The sequence below is a fragment of the Tasmannia lanceolata genome, unplaced genomic scaffold (assembly GCF_043159265.1).
Source record: "Tasmannia lanceolata isolate RefF3 unplaced genomic scaffold, GAP_Taslan_0.1 ptg000013l, whole genome shotgun sequence".
NCBI lineage: Eukaryota > Viridiplantae > Streptophyta > Magnoliopsida > Canellales > Winteraceae > Tasmannia > Tasmannia lanceolata.
Genome location: NW_027518690.1, coordinates 45,185,342 through 45,208,720, shown reverse-complemented (window position 1 = coordinate 45,208,720; position 23,379 = coordinate 45,185,342). Strand labels below are relative to the sequence as shown.

The window sequence follows — 23,379 nt, the reverse complement described above, 5'->3', positions numbered from 1 at the left end:
ATCTCTGCAAAATGGAAAATGACTATCATTTTACTTTCCTTTTCTAGGCAAGCGCTGTTTCTGTGGCAACCAAACAGGGCCTTGGGGATTTAATTTTTGGCCGTGTGGAAAGAAAGTGTGGTATGAGATCGTGCTATCTGGATAGCCAGATGCCAGCATTTGGCGATTTCCTATGAACCCTAAATCCTAACCCTTCGAAGTAGGGGTGCAACTCAGGCCGGGTTTAGGCCAACCCTAGTCCAACTTGAGATAGCATTCCCTCAACCCAAATTTGATCCAACTTGACACTAAGGTTGAGGATGGTCAACCCTAATACAACCCGCTTCTAAATCTCTTAACCCTAACCCGATCTGTATATCCTTTTCTTTTCTTTTCTCCAAATCGGGTCCAGTTTAGCCACATTGGGTTCCGAAATGCCAACCCAAGCCGAAATCCCGGTGGTTGGTTCTCGACCCGACGCGATGAAATCAGTGTTGAACAGGTGGTCGGGTCGGGTCGACCGAGCCCAACCCGACCACCTGTTCAGCACTGATTTCCCGACCCTACCCGACCGAGGTCCGTTTTAGGGGGCATTCCTGCCATTTTACAGCAGCACTTTCGTAGCCCTCATCATCAAAGCAACGATCCCGTTGCTTCCTCACACCCACCTGCTCAATAAAATAGCAAGTCTGAAGCCCATCAATGGCCTCCGAAGATCATCATCATGACCATAGTCATGATCACCACCACCACCATCCCCATGAGTAATCCCTATCAGTCTTATATGCTTGTGTTGGAATTTTTTTTAGGCCTCAATCAAATGTACTCTTTGAAAAATCCTTTCCTATTAATTATTCCTGGGTTTATTTATTTTTTCTCAACCATTTTCTTGCTAGGGAGTCTCATGGAACATCAACATGGGTGGGCCCTGATGGAAAGGTTTATCATTCTCACGATGGTTTGGCTCCCCATTCACATGAACCCATATACTCTCCTGGGTATTTTACCAGAAGGGCACCTCCAATTCAAACTAGGGATTTCAATGAACGAGCTTTTACAATTGGAATTGGTGGCCCTGTTGGAACTGGGTATGCTATTTATTGGTTTTTAGTTTGTGGGTATTTTGTTTTTAAATTCATTGAATGGTTATTGTATTATTTACAATTTTTTTTTTCTTTTCTTTTTATGTTTTGTGTTGACATTTTCTTCTTCTTGGGTTGACACACAGTGAATACAGATGTGACTTTTAAATCTTTATGCCCTAGTGCTTTAGTTTAGAATGTTTGGCATGAAGTTTCTTGTTTGTTTGGTATCTTATATGAAAAAGATTGGTTGGTGGAAATTTTAATTTTTTATTTAGTTGTAGGTGGTTTACCTATTCTCTTATGGCTTTACATAGTATTTTTTTCCCTTAATTTACTAATATTTTTTTGTCCCGAGTTTTTATTATCAAATTTAAATTTATACGGATTTTGATTTATGGCATTCTCAATTTTATTGAGTTACCTTTATTGGTGCAACTGGTGTTTGATCATTTATTACTTTGTCTTAGATTTATTTTAATTTTCTTGCAAGTGTATCAATGTTTGATGGCTTATAAAATCTGGAGAAGTTCATACATAAAATTGGTAGATCATAGTTCAATATTTTTATTGCCAATCGTTGGCTTGTCTAGCATTGTTATTGTAGGGACTTTAATCGGGTAGAGCTCACCCCTAAAAGCTAGCTGGTAGAGGGAGGGTGCCCATTCCATTATAATCCATCACATCCGCTCATTCTTTCCGATGCGGGTTCTTCCTTTTGGGTGGAACCCCCAACAATCTCCCCCTCCATGCGGAAGCAACGTGGACAATCTCGCCCCTCTACGCGGTGGCAACGTGGGAACCACGAGATACTGCACCGGGGTTTCCAAGATCTTCCCCGAGGGACATTTCCGGCCTCGGAGGGAAATCGGGGTTGCCACACCCTGAGCTCTGATACCATTTTGTAGGGATTTTAATCAGGTAGAACTCACCCCTAAAATCTAGGCGTTAGAGGGAGGGTGCCCATTCCCTTATAAACCCATCCACATCCACTCATTCTTTCCGATGTGGGATCTTGCTTTTGTTTGGAACCCCCAACAGTTATTATGTCTTTCTATGCATAGCATCTTCAATCTTTTTCTTTCTATTTCAGTATATGATTTTCAATCGGTGGATGTTTGTGTTATTAAATCCATGAAAAGATTGGTAGATGGGAAGTTCTTTGTTTTTTGAAGTTATGGGTATACCTAGCATTTTAATCATGTTTTTTCCGGGTGCAGCTTTTTTGGAAGTCAATTAAAATGGAAAAATCTGAATGCTGAAACCCCAAAAACGGAGTGAATTTTTCAATTAGTTGCAAATGGACACTTTACAACTTTATAATGAGTGAATTATCAGCTGATCTTTTCTTTTTTTTTTGAAATGGTGTGAATTATAAGCTGATCCTTGACCTTAATGCACTTTGTACAATTTTAGGCACAGGGCACAGCTGTGATTAAGGGTGCATATACAAGGGATGTGGCTTGCAGTGCCACACCAACACAGTAAAATTCCTATGTTTTCTGCCAGTATCCCTTGGTCAATAGTTGTGGTGGCTTTTAGTTTTTGGATATTCTTATATCCACCCAAAATTTTCTAAGTGTAATTTCAATGTCTTTATATAATCCTTAGTTACTGGAGTCAGTTATGTCTACTTCTGGTTTGTTTTTCTTAGTTCTTTAGGCATTTTTGTATATCACTTCTAGCATCTTTGGTCAAATTAGTTCAATAGTTTATATTCGTTATCCAGCTAAGAATCGGGTATATTGTTTTTTCTAAGTTACTAGCACACCCAGTTTTACTTGAAAACATTTCATTCTGGTATCTAGAACATTTAGGTGTCTTTGGCATGCTATAGACTTAGTGCATACATACTAATTTGGTATCATTAATATTGTTCAGGAAAACAGCTTTAATGTTGGCCCTCTGCCAATTCTTGCGTGACAAATACAGTCTTGCTGCGGTATGGTATCATCTACTAAACATTGTAGAAATACATGACCCCTTGGATTTCTCTGTGACTGTCTTTATAATTGTTCAAAAGGTTGCATTTATTTTCTGTGAAGGTGTATGTTTTAATGAGACATGTTTCATGCTTTAGTGACTTTTTTTGAGCAGTTTGGTTTTAACTATGTATGTCGAGTGCCTTGGGAAAATTTGAACATTTTATTGCCATTATATGAAAGAAGTGATTAGGTGGCTTCAGTTATGAATTACTAGAGTTTTTCAAATGGAACACCCTTGCTGGTAACATGACATTCTGACTTACTGCTAAATTATTTCTAATGTCATTAATTTACAAGTGCATGAAAAAAAATGCACACAAGCGTTGACAATGATAAACTTAGTACAGAATAATTGTGTTAAAGTATAAAAGATAAATAACGCCTTTCTCCAACAGCTTAAGCTTTTGGAGAAGTTGGTAAGTTAACATGGTATCAGAGCCAAAGGTCTCGAGTTCAAACCTCCCGGATAGCAAAAATCCACATGCGATGGTCGGCCCAAAGTGGGACCACATGTGCCACGTGTTTGCCAAGTTGGCTACACGTGCGGGGGAGTGTTAAAGTATAAAAGATAAATAACGCCTTTCTCCAACAGCTTGAGCTTTTGGAGAAGTTCGTAAGTTAACAAATTGATATGTTGATAATAAATGAATCCTTTGTGAAAAGTATACTAGTATTTGAATTGAACATGTTTTAGACAAAATACAAATCCTGAGATAAATAGATAAATATCAGTGTAAGAATTGTCCTGTGAAAAACATGAAGTGGGTGTTTTTGGCATCAATATCTTCCATTTCTGGCAAGAATCTCTATCAAAAGTGGAGAGAGATTATCTAAATCCAGCCTAGTGCATAAATAAAATGCTGAGAAGGGTCTCTCATCCCTCCAAATATTTTTAAGATTCTAATGAAGCCGAAGCAAGAGTACTACTTATAGGTGTTAGGATTTTTAGCAGTAGCTTAGGATGAAGACTTTGGTTGGAAGGTGATTCTTAAATGGCTATTGCTTGGCTTCATCACATACCTTGGGCTATTTGAGACACACATTATCAATGAAATTTGATATTTATGTGGAATTTTTTATTTTTGTTTCTTTCAAATTGTAAGAGGTGCCAATGATATGACCGACTATTTGACTAGAGGGGGCATTTTTAGACCATCATTGGCAATAGGGAATAATATTCCTTTCTGTATGTTTTTCGTTTCTTCTAATAGGTTTTTTGTTATGTATACATAGGTAGACACCCCAGGCTGAGAAGGCAAAGAGTTCCTAGGAACCAAAATTGTTACAGTTGGTTGATATGTGGTTTTCTACCTACACTTTGGCTCCTATATGCAGATGACAAGCTTGAAATATAGGATGGCATGAGTGATGTTGGGCCCAATTCTCTCAGCTTAGAAGTATCAAAGCCAACATATTGACATAACATTATGTTGAATTGAGTTTCATATTCTAACTATTCTCGGTAAATGTACTCAGGATTTTTATGGAGACTTCGAATCTTCAAGTAGACCATCATTGTCTCCTAAGTGTGCATATTGCATAACTAGTAGACAATCTTCGAGCAATGATTTTTGCATGCACTTCCTCACACTAGCTATCAGTATCCATTATATTTATTCTGTTTTTAGTCAAATTTTAGTTTTAGATCAAAGAAGAATTATTTTTATCAATAGTTAGTGTTGGAGGGCCTGCAGCTGTGTTCTTCAACTACATCAACATTGGTCCCCTAATCATCGAGGATTTTCTGTTTATTATATGATCTCCATAACTCATTTCAGGTGACTAACGATATATTCACAAAAGAGGATGGAGAATTCTTGGTGAAGCATGGGGCACTTCCAGAAGAAAGGATCCGTGCCGTTGAAACAGGAGGCTGTCCGCATGCTGCAATCCGTGAAGATATCAGTATTAATCTGGGCCCTCTTGAGGAGCTGTCCAACTTATACAAAGCAGACATACTTCTATGTGAATCTGGAGGAGGTATTTGCTGTTTTTTTTTTTTTTTTGGTATTTTAGTCTTGTGTGATATATAGAAATTGGTAAGTGGGCAGTCTGGTGCAATGAGCTAGATATGAAAGATGATTGGCTAAGTTTACTTGGTAGAGGTTGAAATCTGGTCAAATTGGCCATGGTCATGGGTTTCAACCTCGTGAAAACAGTATCTTTTCTCCTTGACAAACACTGTTAGCATTGAATATTGTGCTTATAATGATATTTCCTGATTTTGTAAAGCTCAGTCTCAACTTGGAATTGGCTGGAAATGATTGTTTTTCAAAGGGTTGCGAATTTTCCAACTGTGGTGAAAAGCTTGGCAAGTTGATGGTGGATTTGGCAAATCTTTAAACGGAAGGGCTAGTTTTTTTCAAAAGGTCACGAATTTTCCACCTGTGTTGAAAAACTTGGCAATTTTTTAAACGGAAGGGCTGGTTTTTGTAGAAACTTAATGCTCTCTCTCTCTCTCTCTAACACTTTTAACATTGAATATTATGCTTATATTGATATTTTCTGATTTTGTAAAACTCACACTCAAGTTGGAATTGGTTGGAAATGGTTGGTTTTCAAAAGGTCGCGAATTTTCCAACTGTGTTGAAAAACTTGACAAGTCAATGGTGGATTTGGCAAATTTTTAAACAGAAAGGCTAGTTTTTTTGAAACTTCACACACTCTCTCTCTGAGCTGTTCCTGGACATTGAATTTTGTGATTATCAACTATTTCAGGTGCTGTAAATTACTTACCTAGTCTTCTAGGGAAGTTTTTTCCTCTTTTGAAGGTTCAATAATTTAATAAGAGAGGTGTCATATTCAAGAACTTAATTTCAAGCCTGCCCACTCTTTGGAGTTGCATAATGATTGCAGTTTTGGACTTATGGGTCATAGTCTTCTTGGCCTAGGAACATTATATCCTTAAACTTGCTCTAGAAAAGAAAAATTAAGATGACAAGACTATCCATGAGTAGTTCGCATAGCTGAAGAACACAAAGGATCAAGAAGTTAAGACATTTTTAAACTCATGCATGCAGATAATTTAGCTGCTAACTTTAGCAGGGAGTTGGCAGACTATATCATCTACATTATTGATGTTTCTGGTGGCGATAAGATACCTCGAAAAGGTGGCCCGGGAATCACCCAAGCAGACCTCCTTGTAAGAGAATCTCACCACCCTACCTCTTACTCTGGCTTCTCATCTTGCATGTTTATGTTTGATGCTATATTTGTATATGTCGCATCTTTGCATCATAGAGTCATCTGAACTACATGGTTCTCTGATATATCTGAATTATAAATTTGAACCTCAGGTAATCAACAAGACTGACCTTGCACCAGCAGTTGGGGCCGATTTGGCAGTTATGGAGCGTGATGCTCTTCGGATGCGGGATGGAGGGCCTTTTGTCTTTGCTCAGGTTTTATTGAGTAGCTAACCTATTGAAGATTGAGTCTGTTAGTTCATTTTAATAAAGTTGTCTATTTCCAAAAAAAAAAAAAATTTATTGAGTCAGTTAAACTGATGTTATCTCATGAACATGCTAGTCATTCCGCAGCGTTGGGTTTGAGTTTCTTGAAGGCCTGTTTGTTATTATGGTTTATTTTCCCAAATAGAAGAAAATATACACTTTTCCGACGTTGATACATCAATCTTCCAGCCTTCTTAATTTGTCGTCTAATGATGAATTTTTCAGGTCTTTAAGTTTCAATCACGTGTCTGATGTGAATTTTTGTGGCATGGTGTTTCCAGGTGAAGCATGGGTTGGGTGTACAAGAAATCGTGAATCACATATTACAAGCTTGGGAAGTTGTGACCGGGAAGAAACGCCACTGACCCATTATGCTTTTTGCTTTTGTTCCTGAATCAGGTGTTGTACCATTGAGATTACCGCTCTTAGTTTTAATTGAAGCCAAAAACTCTCTAGAGATGTGGCTTCAATGGTTTGGTGGATGTGTTTTTTTTTCTTACAAATAAGTATTATGACCAGGCTTCCGAAGCATGGAGATTGAACTCAGGCCTAACAATCTGTGTTAATTTACTTCAAATTCTCTAGCGGCCGATTTCACTCATTTGGCTATCCTTGTCCCTGAAACTAACCCATCAGCATTAGCTTGGGTTAATTTGAATGGTAGCATGGGCTGATTCTTCTACTTGATGGCTCTTATATTACTGTCTGCAACTATGCAGATGAGCTTGTGTTCAGCTGTTCAGTTGGAAGATTTGCTAAACTCAATTTAGTCTTGGATTTATCCTTCTAAACCTTGACCCAATGACCCCTTTGATAACCATATACATGTGTTAACTAGTTTTGATTTTCTGGAACTGGGTTATTCACGAATTAATAAAAAACTTCGCAACTTATCTTATCCAGGATAACTAATCCTTGATTACATAGTTATTTCTTTACATAGTAAATTCAGCATGGAACCAGGATCCACAACGTCACCTGATGGTGTCCTATGAAATCAATAATCTTGATTACTAAATGAGAGAACGGTTTCTACACATGTGTAGATAAGTTATCTACACACTAGCTTAAAATACAATGGGGGCCACATTATTTGGGTAATCCAAACCATTCATTTTTAAGGCCCTCTCATAGATAGGGTGCAAACAATCTGCAATTAAGCAAAAATTCAAAAGATCTTTCCTTATCACCTTTGATGAAGTGCCTACAGTCATTCAACTGCAGTGAGACCGTTGTAGGTGGGTCCAACAAGATCAACGGATCGGACGACACCATGGGTCGTTTTGGGAAATGGTATCACCACAACCATGTTTTGATAATTGAACTAAGTCATCTTGTCTTTTATTATTTAAAGAGCCGTAAAAAATTATTATAGTTCCCTAAAAAGATCTCAAAAGCCAATTAAAAAAGAAAGGACAAGCTGAGCTCGTGCAAGTATTAAAACATGGTAGTGCCAATATCAGTAACCATCGTTTCAATTATGGGGAAAAAATCCTTGGGGTCTAGTGGGGTTTGGAAAAAAATTCCAGTTAAAAAACCTAACGCTCAAAAATCCATTTTCCATGGAAAAAAATTTCCCTACAATTGTAATTAGGGGTGCAATTTGGGTTGAGTTCAACCCGAAAAAAGCTTGGGTCAGGGTCATATTCAGGTTGACGGTTTGGCTAAGAGGCGGAGCCAGAATTTATACATAACGGGGGCAGGCTTATACATAACGGGGGTAGGCTTCAAATTTTACAGGGGACTGGGCTATTAAGGAGTTTGGCCCAACTCAACAGCCTCATGCTACATGTGGCTCTGCCCGTCGGGCAACCCGACCCGAGTGGAACCAGATAATTTTTATGAAATTTATTTTTTGTAGGCTTTAAAACTCGGGTTGGGTCAGGTTGAGCTCAGGTCAGTTGCGTTCAGGTTGGAAAAAGGTTCCTCGGTCGGGTTGGAAATCGGGTCAGGGCGGGTTCGGGTTGAAAAAAAACAGGGGTTTCTCGGGTCCCGAGTTAAACTCGTTGCATCCTATATAAATTAACCCAGCCCTGGAATTATTTTTCGTTCTGCAAATTCCACCGTCTCGTTCTAATCACCCCCTTTCACTCAGGCATCAAGTCATATAGTCACATGTACTGGCCATTTTAGTGAGGGGTCCATTATTTTAAGGCCTTCCGGTAGGATGTATAAGGGGGTATATCTTCTGTCGGTCCCACAAGAGGTATATCTTCTGTCGGTCCCACAAACGTGTTGGCTTGGGCCTCAAATAAAATTAGAGGTCTGTGGATGATTGAAGACATAACTGCAGAAATTAGGTATCTTGTGCGTATAATTGGACATTTGGACCACGATTCCAACATAGGGCAATTCCAATTTCCTTTTGAAAACAAAGAGAAGATACCCTAAAAACAGAGAAGAAACTCTAAAACCCTATTTATTTTTTCAATTTTTTCAATCAAGATGGTGGAAGAGGCGAAAAAGCAGAGGGTGGAATCGATGGGATGGCTGACTGAGTCATCTGTAATGCCGAAGAAGCATAAGGCGATCGAAGGTGTTGGAGCTTCTTCTATATTGGAACTCAAAGCTCAGCTTTATAAAACCCAAGAAGAGGCCAAGAAGGCCAAGGATTTGGCTCCCGATGTTGAATATCACCGTGCCAAGAAGAAGATCGTGCCCCATAATGTCTTCTCTCAGAAGAATTCTGGTGTTGATGCCCGCGCTAACAGGTATTTGGTTTCTTCCTCTTCTCTCTTTTCTTGCTTACGTTTCTTGCAATTCAATTGTCTATGTGGTTTTTTTCTTTTCTTTTTCTTTCTTTTCCTTTATGAGGGTGTGACGAACCCGATTCGGTTCGCAACGAGATTGATCTTCTTAGAGGGAAGATCGGCCTCTTGATCCACTTCGAGGGAAGTATCAATCCTCCTTTGTGCAGAAACACACAATTTCTAGGATATTTTCTTAATTGATGAAATAGAAGATTACAACTTCTTTATATCCCAGAATCAACTTTCCTACATAATAAGAAGAGAACGACTCCTACCCAAATCTACTTTCTAATTAAATAATGAGTAAAGTGTTCCCGCGCTTTAGTGGCTTATAAAGCCTCCCATTCGTCACTTTTTGTGAACCCGCAAAGGTGGACACGATATACGAACCAATAGGAGGCTTTATAAGCCACTAAAGCGCAGGGAAGCTCCCCCCGCTGCAGCGCAGGAACACTTTTCTCTTAAATAATAGCTTATTATTCTAAGAGTAGCCAATATGTTAAGAATCTATCAAATCTCTATCTCCTACTGAATATAGGTAACTACTAAAAATATTGCCAACAATCACACTAATATCAAAAGCCAATTTCTATATTGCTAAACCCATCTAGGTACGCATCAGAGGGTTTAAAAATTGCAATGTGTTGTCTTTCTGCTCTCTTGATGACCTATATTTTGTTGATTTTGTTAATGTTGTGAACTATGAAAGGTTGATAACGGTGATATAGAACGCTTGCTATTTCCTAAAGTAATACGGATCTTTAAATTCTTCCTTACATAATCTGTTATAAACCCAAATCGGTTCTTAATAGATTTTATCTTCTTAGAGGGAAGGATCAGTCCTTCTTTGTGCAAACTGACACAAATTCTAAGATGATTTCTTCATTCAATAATCCTCTTCCAATTACAATCAAGCGTTCTATCTACCAATAAAATAGAAAACAATCCTACCGCAGAGGAAAGATCTTTCACATCTTTGACTTCAAAAATAAGATCACTCCTAATTAATAGCAACAATCGATCATACTAGCTACCTAATAATGTTATTCTCTTAATTAATAGCAACAACCTATCAAAGTAGCAACCTTCTAAACTGATCATGCCCAACATTGCCTCTCTATTCTCCGATCGACGAACATGATGAAAACAGACAAGGTGACCTTCTAATCGATCTCGAATCTCGTCTGCTCCCATCAATACATCTTGATGGTATTAAGGGAATCTCCATGAACTATTAGTCTGTCAAAAATGCTATCTTCAGCGATCCGGATGCCCTCAAGCACCGCTCTTACTTCGGCCTCATTGGAGTCCTTGGTCCCAATTGGGCCAAAGTAAACCCATATGGTCACACCTCCCTCATCCCTCAAATGACCTCCTACCCCAGCCGGCCCTAGATTGCCAAAGCTAGACCCATCAAAATTTAAATTGAGCCACCCAGGAGCAGCGACCAAATAGGAGAAAGCAACTCCTCCCTCTCTGAAGTGTAACAGATCTCCTTCCAGCATCTATTGAGATCGGAGCTGGAATCTATGATTTGTGGACACAGGTGTCGCGTGTCGACACTGAGTGTTGGACACGGCAAACTCCTAAAATTTAGAAACGGGGACACGGCTAAAATAGAAAGTACATAGAATCATGATGTGTGGACATAGATTCATGTGCCGAGTTTCGAAACTCATACGAGGTATCTGACATGGAAACCCCTAAAAATCTAGAAATAATGGCACACTCATACACGTACATACATATAAAGTTACTGACACTTCTAGCAGTACACTTAAAAGTGTCTAAAGGAGTGTCGACACGTGTGGACACGGGTGCCAGCAATAAATTCAAAGTGTCGGCCAAATCATAGGCTATAATACAATTTGAAGGGAGAATCCTCACCCAAGATATGACGAGGGGAATGGTATTAGTGACTGAAAATAGAGGGCTTCTTGAGCGATTCTTGAAAAGCCTTGCATCTCTCTCCTTCCATAGGATCCAAATCGTTGCTAGCATAGATGCTCTCCATAAGAAGCGACCTTTTGAAGTCCAGGGCATAGAGATTGGTGCAAACCCAGAGGCTCGCGAATAACTACCAGGATTTTAGGAGCTCAATGACAAATTAACAAAATAAAATTAAGAGAAATAGTAACAAAATAATAGTAATAAATTGAGTACAGACTAATGACTAGTCCAAATGAGATAATAGTAACAGCATAAAATTAAGAAAAATAGAGGAGTTTATTTCCAAATGTTTCCCTTCATGTATAAGCTTTTAGCAACTTCTATACCTTTATTTTGAGTAATGCCAATGAAAGATTATTTCTGCTATACAATTTTCGTGCATCTGTAATTTAGTTGTAACTGTCTACCTCCTAACACTTAGTTGAATCCTGATCTTTAGCTCTAATTTCTGAATTGATAATGACTCAGTTAACGTGGACTGTTGGTGGCAATCCAGGGACAAACTCGAGCTAAAAGCAGTAAAGGATGGTTCAGCTAGCTATGCGGCTTTAGAGAAGAAGGCTGAGTTATATGATAAGCTTGCAAGTGGAGAGCTCCCCGATGAGGAAGAGAAGGAGAAATACTGCGTTGATTTTTTCCACAAGAATCTCATTCAGGGTGACTCTGAACAGCCCAAAGACCAAAACGCTTCTCCTGGAGTGTCTCTGGAAAACAATGACGATGATACTGATGAGGCATTGCTTAACACAATACCAGTGGGACCTGGACGGACAAGCATTACAATGGACAATAATGAACATAAGCGCATAGTGAGGTATGACGTATGAGCCATGTGACACTAAATGTATAATATAATGAAGATCACGCTTTTTCTATCCTGGGTTCAATCCTTCCTGAGCCCAACATTTGTTTTCACCAATTTGAAAAGAAATATAGAAATATCTAAAACACAAAATAATGCTGCATATTCTCTGCTGCAATGTCCAACACCACTGACACGGGTGCCCACTCGGGCGAGTTGTGACCGAGTCGGTGATATGGAGAGTATGATAATGTAAATGCTGCTCATATATAGAAGACTGTAGAGGAAGGAGTGGGGAAAGCTCCTATTAGGTGCTATGTAGTACAGATTTCTTTACTCCCCACACATTTCTTTCAAGCTCCTATTAGGTGCTATGTAGTACATATTTCTTTACTCCCCACCAAAAATTCTTTACTCCCTACTCAAAATTCTAGAACACAAAACAATGCTGCATATTCTCTGTTGCAATGTCCAAAACCACCGACGGAGCACCCACTCGGGTGAGTTGCGACCGAGTCAGTGATATGGAATTGCGACCGAGTCAGTGATATGGAAGTATGATAATTTTAATGTTGCTCATATATAGAAGACTGTAGAGGAAGGCGAGGGAAAGCTCCTATTATGTGCTATGTAGTAACATCTCTTTACTACCACACAATTCCTTGAAGATCTATTGAACTTTTGTAGAAATACTCTAAAAAAACGGAGCAGCTTGTGTTTCTATCAGTGTTTAAAAGCTCCCCAATTCTATTATCGGCTCACCTGAGTCAACTTGGTTTTACCTTAGCCTCTCTCCGAGTCCAAGTTTTACACTGTCGTGTAATAAAAAACTCCTTTGACTCATCCGAGTTAATGAGAAATTAATTGACTCTGTTAATTATTGACTGGCCTGAGCAGACCAGGTTTTCGTCTGAGTCTGAGTTTTTAAATCAAACTACCGGGATGTTGTTCCCCTTCTCTCATATGGGTACATTTTATGGATTCACATGGTTAAGGTTGTCATCTTGCAATCTGCAATTTAATTCCCTTCTGATTTATTTTTTTGGGTGTTTTTGTTCAGGGAAGTTCATGAAGAGGCAAACCAAGCAAGGGAGAAGACATCTGTCCTCAAGTTGCGTAGGCAAGCACAGGTGGCGGCGCATAGGGAGAAACTAAAGCAGGCTTATCTCCGAAAACAGCTGGAGAAATTGAAAGGTGCAAATACACAACAATCGAATGAGTAAATGGTGGTGATATCAGAAGCAAGGCTGTGAAAGCCAAAGAGGTAAATCCCCTGTTTCAAACATGCTGGGTGGGTTATAAATAGATGGGCAATGATCTATGGGAAACTCATACAGGGAAGCAATCCTTGTAATTGTAGTCCTTGATCCTTGGTGAGTGGTGACAAAGAAGCCCTGTTGATCGCGTCACTCGCTTAAATGCTAAAATCAGGAGAGGCCCACTTCTTATGACCTGGTGATATGATACTCCTACACTGACTTTGAGATCTACATGTTTCATTCTGCAGACACTGCCTGCGAATGGTATATCATGCATCAATTTATGTATACACCGAAAGAAATGTGCTTCATTAATGTGTACCTCTTCTTTTAGTAGAAACACATATTTGGTCCTGTGATGTGATTGCTTCCAATGACACCAGAACCATACTCACACTTATTAAAACTGCCTGGTTAACAGAGATGCAACCTTTTTTTAAGTTCTAAAAGAAACCTATTCTAAAGGAGGAGCTGATATCTCCATCCTACTATTTTGGTATCTTCAACTACCCCTACTTAAGAATTTTCTAACCAATAAAAACAATTCAAATTATTTCAATGGGCCTGACTTCATCACGGGTTTAGCCAAAAGATGAATAGCCCCAACTGGGATCCGATCTGATTGCAGGAAATTTTTTGATTTTGATGAGCTTGTGGATACAGCCCATTGGCAGTTTGGCACCCCTAAACAAAACAAGGGAATTGAAATATCAACCACTATTATGATTTGTCTCCCTCTAAATAAGCTATAACCGTATCATTCCCCTTTAAATCGTGGAAACAAGAATTTTTTTAATAAAAAATTTTCTGCAGAGAACGTTTTCCTGCAATTCAAAGAGGGTCTAAAGTGGTAGTTAAATTAGCGGCCATTGCTAGGGTCCATCGCAAAAGGGATTTTGCAGCTAGTCTGTCACATGTCAGACCAGCCACGCAAGGGAGACAACAACTTTTGCCTGCGTTAACTGTGTGGCTGGTCTGACATGAGGCAGACCAACTGAGAAATGCCTTTTGCGATGGACGCTAGTAAATCCCTAAATTGGTACTCCTAATTGAGATTTGAGACAATAATGTGTGGCTGTATAGTCCAGTATTTTTCAGAAAGTACTGTACGGCCCACTTTTCGTAGGATTATCCAAACCGTTCATTTGTTGGGTCACACCGTAAATAAGTTGTGCCCCAAAAATCATTTTCCTAGGATGATCCTAACCGTCCAATCTTTAAGGTTTCCATAATGTAGTTGATCGGAGGATTACGATCATCTTATGGAAATGATTTTGGGGCATAACCTATTTACATTGTGGCCCAACAAATGAACATTTCGGATAGTCCTACGAAAAGCGGGTCGTACAATACTTTTTGAAAAATACTTGTCTATATACCACACACCATATAAAAATGCCAGTCACTATCACTAAAACAGGGTAGTGGCAATATCAATAGCCTTGAACATAGTGTAAAACAAATTGAATGGTGCATTATCAATACCCAAATGTCTTCGTTTTTTGGTAGGTGGAAATGCTTTTATCTAGTCGCCAAAATGCCCTTGATATTGTTAATTAAGAATAAGCTTGGACGTTGGCAGGATTAAGGGCAGTAACGGGTTTTCTGGTAAATTTGTATGATTGTGTTTGTTCCTGTCCATACGTTTTTTTGGCATCCAAACAAAATTTGCTTTGTGAAGAAGAAGGAACAAACCAGAGCCTTTCTGATCGAAATATGAAGCCGGAATTTAAAACTTTCTAGACATTTCCACTACAAAACAGCATCTAATCGAATCCTGAAAAGTTCCCAAGCAAAAGCAAATTCTCATTCTCTTCTTCACGAGCGACCCTTCTTTCATTTGTAATTCGGACCGTTGTTCTCTCTCTCTCAGCTTTCATCTTCTTAATTATGTTGTAAAAAGTTGCAAAGAAGAAGAATTGAGAAAGGGAAAGGAAGCATAGGTCTGATGGCAACACGGCCTTCGCAAGAGACATCAGCAGAGGGTCATCCCTATGATTTCCATGTCTCAGGACCTCGAAACCTTTCTTTACCAAATTGGAAGGATATAATCAATTCTAGCTGGTAATACCCATCTTCTCGCTTCTTTAGAGTGCATTCTGAAATTGGGTTTTTGGGGGTTTTGAGGGTGTTTAAAGGGTCATCTGAAATTACTGGGTTTCCAAGCTTAATGAATTCTAGTCGTATAAAACTCTAAGTTAGTGGTATAGATTATGTAGGGTCATACAGAGCTTCAGGGTATAAGCTACGATTTAGTGACTTGACTTTTAACAGTCTTTTGGGATTTCGAACTTTTGGATTAACTGTTTTCAGCATTTGGTGGAAATAGAAATGAGCTCACAAGAGGAGAATAGATTAAAAACACTAGTATCCTAGCAAGGATTCTTGTCCTGTTTAACTGGGATTGAATGTTTAGGAACGCTAATTTCCTCTATTGATTTCCTTTGGTTTATCAATACTTGTATCTCTTTTTGTTTATTGCTCTTTTACTTCAATAGTATTGTATGTTACGTGATTTCCCAAGCGAATATTAGCAAGTCTTTCTTCTCTTGGACTCTTGGTAATCTCTTCTTTAGCAACCTCTCAAAGATTCTATTTCAAACCAGTGTCTATTCTTTACATGTAATTATGCCTGTTGCAATCTCTAGGAGATGCTCAAGTCAATAAATATTGGTTTGCGCCCACGATTTTTTTTTTTGGAATGGTGAAGAAATTTTATTAAGAGCGAGGAAACCCCAAGACCGAGATGTTCAAATACAAAAGCAGAGGAAACACCAGCATGACAACAAGTAACTAAAAGTAAGAGAGGCCAAGGAGGAAGAAAATCAAACAACTCCAAGTGGACTCTCTCAACTCCTGCTCGAGCTAGCTGATCTGCATCGCAGCTAGCCGATCTACTGACATGCTGAAAATAAGTCTCGTGTCCTCTCAATTGATCCCAAATTTCTTCAATAGCATTATCAAATTTCTAATTATCTCTACTCCCATGATCCAACCTCTAATCACATTTTTTTGAGTCTTCTTCCACTATCAAACGATCTATATCTCCACCTTTTGTGAGCTTAATGCTCTGTGAAATAGTCCACCTCTGCTTCATTGTAGTCCTTAACTCCGATTGGGCCAGAAAACACTCACTTTGTTTGACCATGCTCATTTCTAAGGATCCCTCCAATTTTTGAAGGGCTCAACTTGCCTATACTCAATTCATCAAAGTTGAGCTTCAACTCCTTGGGGTTCGATGGGGTCTACGTAGGAGTATGGATATTAATCCTCTCCAAGCTCACACACATCCATCCAAAAATGGAGCAAAGCATAAATGGAAGCATCTCTAAAACATGACAGAGCTTGCACACATATGCAGGTCAAATACACTTTGAAGATTCAGTTGCTCTCCTCTTTCCAAATTACCCACATTGTTGCCAGCAGAACCAGTGTCCACAGAATCCTTCCTTTTTTAAGGCCAAGCGATGGATATCCAACTTTCAAGCAGTTAGATGAGCCAGGCACAGAAGGCCCAAAACCATACCTAACCAGCAAAGAATGCAATGTCAATCCTCCCTAGTAATTCTGCAATGGATAGAGAGGCAATCAACAGTTTCCCTCGCCTCTAAACAAAGGATGCAATGGTCCACGATCAACATCTTTCTATTGTGGGGAGAGTCAACGATCATAATCTTATCCATCACATCCATCCAACCAAAGTTACACGCTTTAGGCGGAGCCAGGAAGCCCCACATTGTTCTCACCTTAGCTGGCAACGCAGTTGGAAGGAGATAATGGTACAAGGATTTCACATTAAACACTCCGATGGAGTTCTAGATCAAGACCCTTTTGTCATTGCCGTCCCTCGTAATATATGTGACCTCCAACCATTCTAGGAGCAAAGCCACCCTGTCTAACTCCCTGTCTAAGAAATTCCGCCTGAATCAAACTTTCCAGTTCACCTCCTCCCTGACTCGATCAAAGGAGTCTCTAACTGAAGCTAAATTTATCTGCTGCCACAACATAAAATTGGGAAGCAAGCCCATCAAAGGTTTCTCTTTGAACCAGCTTTCCTTCCAAAAAATTGACTCTATCTCCCTTATACACACGGTATCTGATCCTTCTAGAAAAATTAGATGTCTACTTTCAGATGTCTCTCCACACCGTCACCCCACTCTGCCTATATCTGTCATCGGAACTCCAATCCCTTGGACGATACCTGTACTTGTGCTTAATTACTGGTGTCCACAACCGGTTCCTCTTGTATGCAAATCTCCAAAGCCACTTTCCAAGTAATGCTTTATTCATTGTTCTAAGATTTTGGAAGCCAAGACCACCTGCAAATTGCGCACATCATCCCACCTCACAATGTGGAATCTCTTCTTCTCTTTAGAATCTCCCTGGAGAAAATTTCTTTGAAGTTGTTCTATGGGGTTGTTAACTCCTATTGGACACCAAAAGAGAGACAAGTGATGGATCGGGATGTTGGCTAAAGCCACCATAATTAAAGTACTCCTGGCCTTCCACATCATTCTACTGAAACATACGGCTGCTATCGTGAACAAGAAAGAGGAGAGCTGATCTCCCTGTCTTAGACGCCTCTCAGATTTGAAGAAACCTTTATGGGATCCATTTATCAGGATAGAGAATCACGCCGAAGAAACACATTTGTAGATCCATTCTCGCCATCTGCATCCAAAGCCCATTTGCCCCAGTAGGAAAACTAAATAACTCCAACCCACTTGGTTGTAGGCCTTTTCCATGTCTAGGTTGCAAATTATACCTCTCTGTTGAAACATAAATAAATACTCTACTATCTCATTCGCTATCAACACTCCGTCAAGGATCTGTCTTCCTTTCATAAAAGTCGACTGGTTACGAAATATAATTGAGGGTAACACATTTTTTATCCCATTCACTAGAACCTTAACCAGCACTTTATAAGCATAACCTACCAAGTTGATCAGTCTGAAACCCGATATCCAATCGGCACCATTGTATTTGGGGATCAATGCTATGGAAGTGGCACCCATACTTGTATTATACTCCAAATTATCATAAAAAGTCTCGAAAAAAGCCAGTAAGTCTCCTTTCACCACCTCCCAGCATTCTTGGAATAAAGCTAGACAAAAGCAATCTGGTTCTTGCGCACGGTCTCCTTAAAGGGAGAAGAGTCCCTTCAAACCTTGCCCATATTGTTTATTTACATGGTCACAACTTGCAAAGAACGAACAAGGTTTTTTGTTCTTTTAGTCGATCCCTCTCCCTTCTCATCTTGCTACCCTTCTGTTCCATCCATAGCCACCTTTGCTTCCATGAAATCTTCTGTTTTTTTATCTTCCCCCTCCCTCTCTCAATGCTTTTCCTATGAATCTTGTCCTCTTTGCTACTAATGTTCTCAAATCCAAATTTCATCCTTTGAAACTACTGTGACGATGAGAATCACTCCGATCTCCTTTTTCGGAAATACATTCCACTTTTTACATCATGAACAACTCATTGCTCATGCGCAACAAGCAGTCCTGACCCAATCTCAATCAGTGGCCTTCTGTCCCCATCCAACAAGAATCGTCCACCTCCGCCCACTTCCCAGATATGTTCTGGCCACGGACATTCTGCACTCCACCGCTCCAATATGTTTAATCAGCCATATCAACTTAAGGATCTCCCTCAATCTTTTGCGGCCATGAACTTCAATACTGATGATGAGCAGTGGTACCTCGATACATGTGCCACTAATAACATGACCACCAAGCCCCAAAGCTTGTTTTCCCACTCAGAGTATCAAGGTTATTTTTTTTCCTTTTTTTGAAAGGTAACAATAAATTTTATTAAGATGATGGCATGGGGACAAGATGTCCCAAATACAAAATCAGAGAGGGCAATGCTGCACAAAGTGCCAACTACGAGCCCAGAGTATCAAGGTTCTGACCAGATATTAGTTGGTAACGACATGTTGCTACCTATCACTCACACTGGTACTGTGCATGTTACTGCACCTTTCTCGTCGATTTTGTTATACAATGTATTGCGAGTTCTAGCTACTAAGAAAAATTTGCTATTGATTGCTCAATTTACTTATGATGTTGACTGTGTTTTCACATTCACTTTTGATAGTTTTACCATAAGGGACTATCTGCTTGGCATGAAAAGTTGGAAACTAATGGAGAGGAAAACCTTTTCTAAATTTTCACCACTTTCCTTTGTTTGGTTGCGTAAGGAAACACTTTCCAAGGTGGAAAGAGACATGTCCTACCAAAAGAAAAACACCAATTTTTGCCATATAGTTTTCTGTCTTAAAACCTCATCGGATGCGGCTTTCCTTTCCGCGTGGAAACAACTATTGGGCAACATCCGCACATGTTGGGTCCATTAGTTTTTGGTAATTGGTATGTAACTTATTATAATATCTGTGCCCCCGCCCCCTCTTAGTGTTTTTACCATTAGACCCTCCATCTTAGCCCCACTAGTAGATCATTATTAATATACACATGGGGTCCATTTTTGTAGCCATTAGGCCCTCCATGCAGGCCTCACTTGTCACTAGCATATAACTTGTTTCTATCAATGGTCCCCATTGGTTTTATGTCATTGGCACCTCCATACCCCACTAGTAGCTCACTACTTTTTTTTTTAAATGGTAACTATGCATTCAAAAGAAAGTACCAAACGCCCTGGGACCGAGATGGTCATAACAAAACCAAAACCAAGAAGACGGAAAAATACAAAAGATCATACAGCCCGGCACAATCAAGGCTGAAGGAAGTGAAAGAGTTTCAAGGCTGCTCTATTGGTACCCAACCAAGCCAACCGACCACCCTCACTATTGGCAGATCTCAAAACAAGCTGAAATACAAGGTTCCTCTTCGATATCTATCTCGTGTAGTTCCAGTAATTGCATATAGAACAGGTTGTGTCTTGATTGTCTATTGATTAGTTGGTCTAAATTCCTCTTCCAGATAATATTCATGAAACTTCTGACCGAGGTTTCTCTTTGATATCTATCATACTATATGACGAAAGTGGTATGCTAACTGAAGAGTGGCCTTGCATAAACCCAGTCGCAAGGGCGCCCCATTGGATCCACGTCACCCAACCACATTATAACAGCATTGAAGAATGCAAAATTAAAGGAATTGTAAATGTGGTTGAGTGACATGGGTCCAATGGGGCACCCTTGTGGCTGGGTTTTTACATGGCTGCCCTTCAGTTTAATTTTCCTCGTGATGAAACATTGAAATTTGAATTTTATGAGGTGCACCTTCAGCAAGAATTGTTTGTGATAGGCTAATAAATCATGTTACAATTGCCCCTTCAGAAAATCTATCTATAAACTAGCTGCTAATGATCTCAGTTTTCTTCTGAACGAATGTATGACAGGAAGGATGATAACTACAAAAGAATGGTAATTGCATGCTTCATACAGGCAGCATACTTGCTTGAACTTGACAGACAAGAGAATAAAACAGAAGAAAATGGCCTTGCTCCGAAATGGTGGAAGCCTTTCAAGTACAGGTTGGCCAAAACACTCATTGATGAAAGAGATGGCTCTATTTTTGGAGCACTTATAGAGTGGGACCGTTCTGCTGCACTTTCTGATTTCATAATAATCCGACCAAGCTGTGCTCCAAAGGCTGTTCTAGCACTCCGGGGGACTTTACTTAATAGCCAAACTATTAGGAGGGATTTTGAGGATGATTTTCGTTTTTTGGCATGGGAAAGCTTGAAGGGGTCTGTTAGATTTAAGGTAGCTTTGGAGGCACTAAAATCGGCGGTTGAAAACTTTGGAAGCTCCAATGTATGCATTGCTGGTCATTCTTTAGGAGCTGGCTTTGCTCTCCAAGTGGGTAAAGCATTGGCAAAACAAGGGGTGTTTGTAGAATCTCATCTGTTCAACCCACCTTCTTTTTCTCTGGCTATGAGTTTGAGAAGCATTGGAGAGAAAGCTGTGATTGTTTATAGTAGAATCAAATCGATATTTCCTGCGAGGAGCGCTGGGATTCTTCCCAATACTGAGGAGACGGCTGGGAGTGTCGGAAAGGTGTGTTCGGATATTGAGAAGTGGGGCCCACATCTATATGTGAATAGCAGTGACTACGTATGTTGCTACTACACTAATCCGGTGGAGAATTCTGAGAGCCATGGAAGCACTGGTGATCCTTCTGCAAAGGTCAAGGTTGTCACTCATGGAAATGTGTCCACAAAGCTTTTTGTGACGTCTAAGGGTCCACAGAAGTTCCTTGAGGCTCATGGGTTGGAGCAGTGGTGGTCTGATGACATGGAACTTCAACTGGCTGTCCACAATAGCAAGCTCATAAATAGGCAGCTTAGGTCCTTGTACGACCTCCCACCACCAACTCAGGGAAAGCCTTAATAATAACAGCTTTCATGGGTTTTGCATTTTCACTTTGTTTCTCCCATTGTTTGCTGTGCAACTCTTGAGTTTAGATTCCTTATGCCATCAACTGTATCAAAGGCGGGTAACCACTTTCTGCAATGTCAGTACTCATTTTGAGAATTGAGTTCAAGGCATTTCCAGTTTCTTACTATGTTTTGATATGGTTATGTATGTAGTGTTTGCTATTTAGCTCTTCTTGAGTTTGACTTACTATTTCTTCATCTGCCTGTCCCTTTAATTACTTTGAGTTCCCTTCTTTTATTGATTTTATCTTGTAAAGTGATCAACTTCATCCTTTTAAACTATATGTAGTACTTGAATTGTACCTCCCAAACTTTTCTCAGCATTTGGTCCTAAGAGCATGCTGTTCAGTTAAAGTTTTTTTTTGTATTCTCCCTGAGCTAATTTGTGGTTATTGCAAGACTTCTTTTTTTCCTAGGTTTTTAGAGATTACTTTGGTGTTCATATCTTCTTGTGGTTCGTTCTTTGTTGAGTTTACCTATCTCATTTTGTACTGATCTGGCATAGAACACTTTACGAATGTTGGCGAATGATAATTCCCAAATTGGGAGAACCCCATTTTCTGCATGTTACCACATTCTACTGTTAGTTTCCATGCAAAATCTTAGAGCATGGTATGACTTGTATTTTAACTGAATTGATCATTGAGTTGGCCAGTGATACCACATGCCAGAATGCCACTGTGCGTACTATGCACTCTGTCAATTATAACAGGCCCCACATCTGCAATTTAACCCCTATTGACTTAATTTTCTTTAAGCAATTCTTATATCTGTAAACAGAGGTATTCTAAACTGAAGGGCGCCCCCATTGGCTGCAAGGGGCGGTACCTTTCACCCCATTTCTACAAGGGCGCCCTTCAGTCTAGAATACCTTTCTGTAAACAAATTTGCCTTCTCAATAATTTATCTTATTAGGGCTGTTCGGTTGAATCAACTTACATGGTTTCTATGCACTGCTTCCATGTTAATTATTCATATGCGACATTTGTAGCCCATATTCCATTGTAGGCATTGTGTTCAGTCGGTTAGAGGAAATCGAATTCGATTTACATTGATGCAGGGTTTTGTTCTGAATTGTGGGTTTAAGATTTCAAAAGGGTATTGGTTTCTTCTTCTTCCTCCTCATATTATTATTATGTATGAAAAGGATGTAGCTACCATGTACTCTATTGTTTTTCAAATTATTTGTTGGGAGTTTCTTATAGCTTTAATATACCTCAGAAATGTGGTTATTCTGGTTGATCTGCAAAGAATCTGAATTAGTAAGGGCAGGAATTTCGAGTTTGTTATTTAACAACATAGCTTATGATATAATAAGGTATTAATTGCAATAGTTTTCAGAAAGTACAGTGGCCCCACTTCATAGAATTGATCCAAACCGTTCGACTTTTTGCTGCGTATCGAACCAAGAATCTCCTGGTTCCCTAGACCAGGGCCTTATCCATTGGGCCACAGGGTCATTTTTGAACAATGGGCTCATTACTAATTGTATATAATAGCGGGAAAAAAAGTCCCAGAAGCGGGGAAAAATAAGGCGACCTCCAGGGGAACCCCTTCATTCTTTACAATTGGAAGAAGAATGGATCAGGCAAACCACCAGGGGAAAAACCCAATCAGCAACTGGTCTCCGGATTGCTTTCAATGCCTCCATCTATCACATTTGGACAGAACGAAACAGTAGAATTCATGAACAAAAATTCCAGCACAAGAAATCAGT

General features: G+C 39.5%; 3 protein-coding genes across 3 annotated transcripts; all 3 read left to right on the top strand.

The window, feature by feature from the left end:
- The first annotated feature begins 561 nt into the window (after window positions 1-561).
- Window positions 562-7,097, top strand: UREG (urease accessory protein G). Its single transcript, XM_077394869.1, has 7 exons — window positions 562-743; window positions 876-1,067; window positions 2,943-3,003; window positions 4,825-5,026; window positions 6,067-6,188; window positions 6,343-6,447; window positions 6,780-7,097. Exons 1-7 carry the CDS (start codon window positions 682-684, stop codon window positions 6,861-6,863), a joined length of 828 nt encoding a protein of 275 aa, XP_077250984.1. The 5' UTR covers window positions 562-681; the 3' UTR covers window positions 6,864-7,097.
- A 1,664-nt stretch (window positions 7,098-8,761) lies between these two features.
- LOC143890263 (uncharacterized protein At4g18257-like) lies at window positions 8,762-13,613 on the top strand. The gene is made up of 3 exons (XM_077394871.1): window positions 8,762-9,209; window positions 11,695-12,012; window positions 13,061-13,613. Exons 1-3 carry the CDS (start codon window positions 8,944-8,946, stop codon window positions 13,221-13,223), a joined length of 747 nt encoding a protein of 248 aa, XP_077250986.1. The 5' UTR covers window positions 8,762-8,943; the 3' UTR covers window positions 13,224-13,613.
- Window positions 13,614-14,907: 1,294 nt separating this feature from the next.
- On the top strand, window positions 14,908-22,032 carry LOC143890260 (GDSL esterase/lipase At4g10955-like). Its single transcript, XM_077394867.1, has 2 exons — window positions 14,908-15,323; window positions 20,622-22,032. Exons 1-2 carry the CDS (start codon window positions 15,208-15,210, stop codon window positions 21,613-21,615), a joined length of 1,110 nt encoding a protein of 369 aa, XP_077250982.1. The 5' UTR covers window positions 14,908-15,207; the 3' UTR covers window positions 21,616-22,032.
- The last annotated feature ends 1,347 nt before the right edge of the window (window positions 22,033-23,379 follow it).

Coding starts and splice junctions, on each gene's coding strand:
- LOC143890263 (XM_077394871.1), top strand. CDS start 8,944: ATGGTGGAAGAGGCGAAAAAGCAGAGGGTGGAATCGATGGGATGGCTG. Junction 9,210..11,694: donor GTTGATGCCCGCGCTAACAG/GTATTTGGTTTC, acceptor GTGGCAATCCAG/GGACAAACTCGAGCTAAAAG. Junction 12,013..13,060: donor GAACATAAGCGCATAGTGAG/GTATGACGTATG, acceptor GTTTTTGTTCAG/GGAAGTTCATGAAGAGGCAA.
- LOC143890260 (XM_077394867.1), top strand. CDS start 15,208: ATGGCAACACGGCCTTCGCAAGAGACATCAGCAGAGGGTCATCCCTAT. Junction 15,324..20,621: donor GATATAATCAATTCTAGCTG/GTAATACCCATC, acceptor AATGTATGACAG/GAAGGATGATAACTACAAAA.
- UREG (XM_077394869.1), top strand. CDS start 682: ATGGCCTCCGAAGATCATCATCATGACCATAGTCATGATCACCACCAC. Junction 744..875: donor CACCACCACCATCCCCATGA/GTAATCCCTATC, acceptor TTTTCTTGCTAG/GGAGTCTCATGGAACATCAA. Junction 6,448..6,779: donor GGCCTTTTGTCTTTGCTCAG/GTTTTATTGAGT, acceptor TGGTGTTTCCAG/GTGAAGCATGGGTTGGGTGT.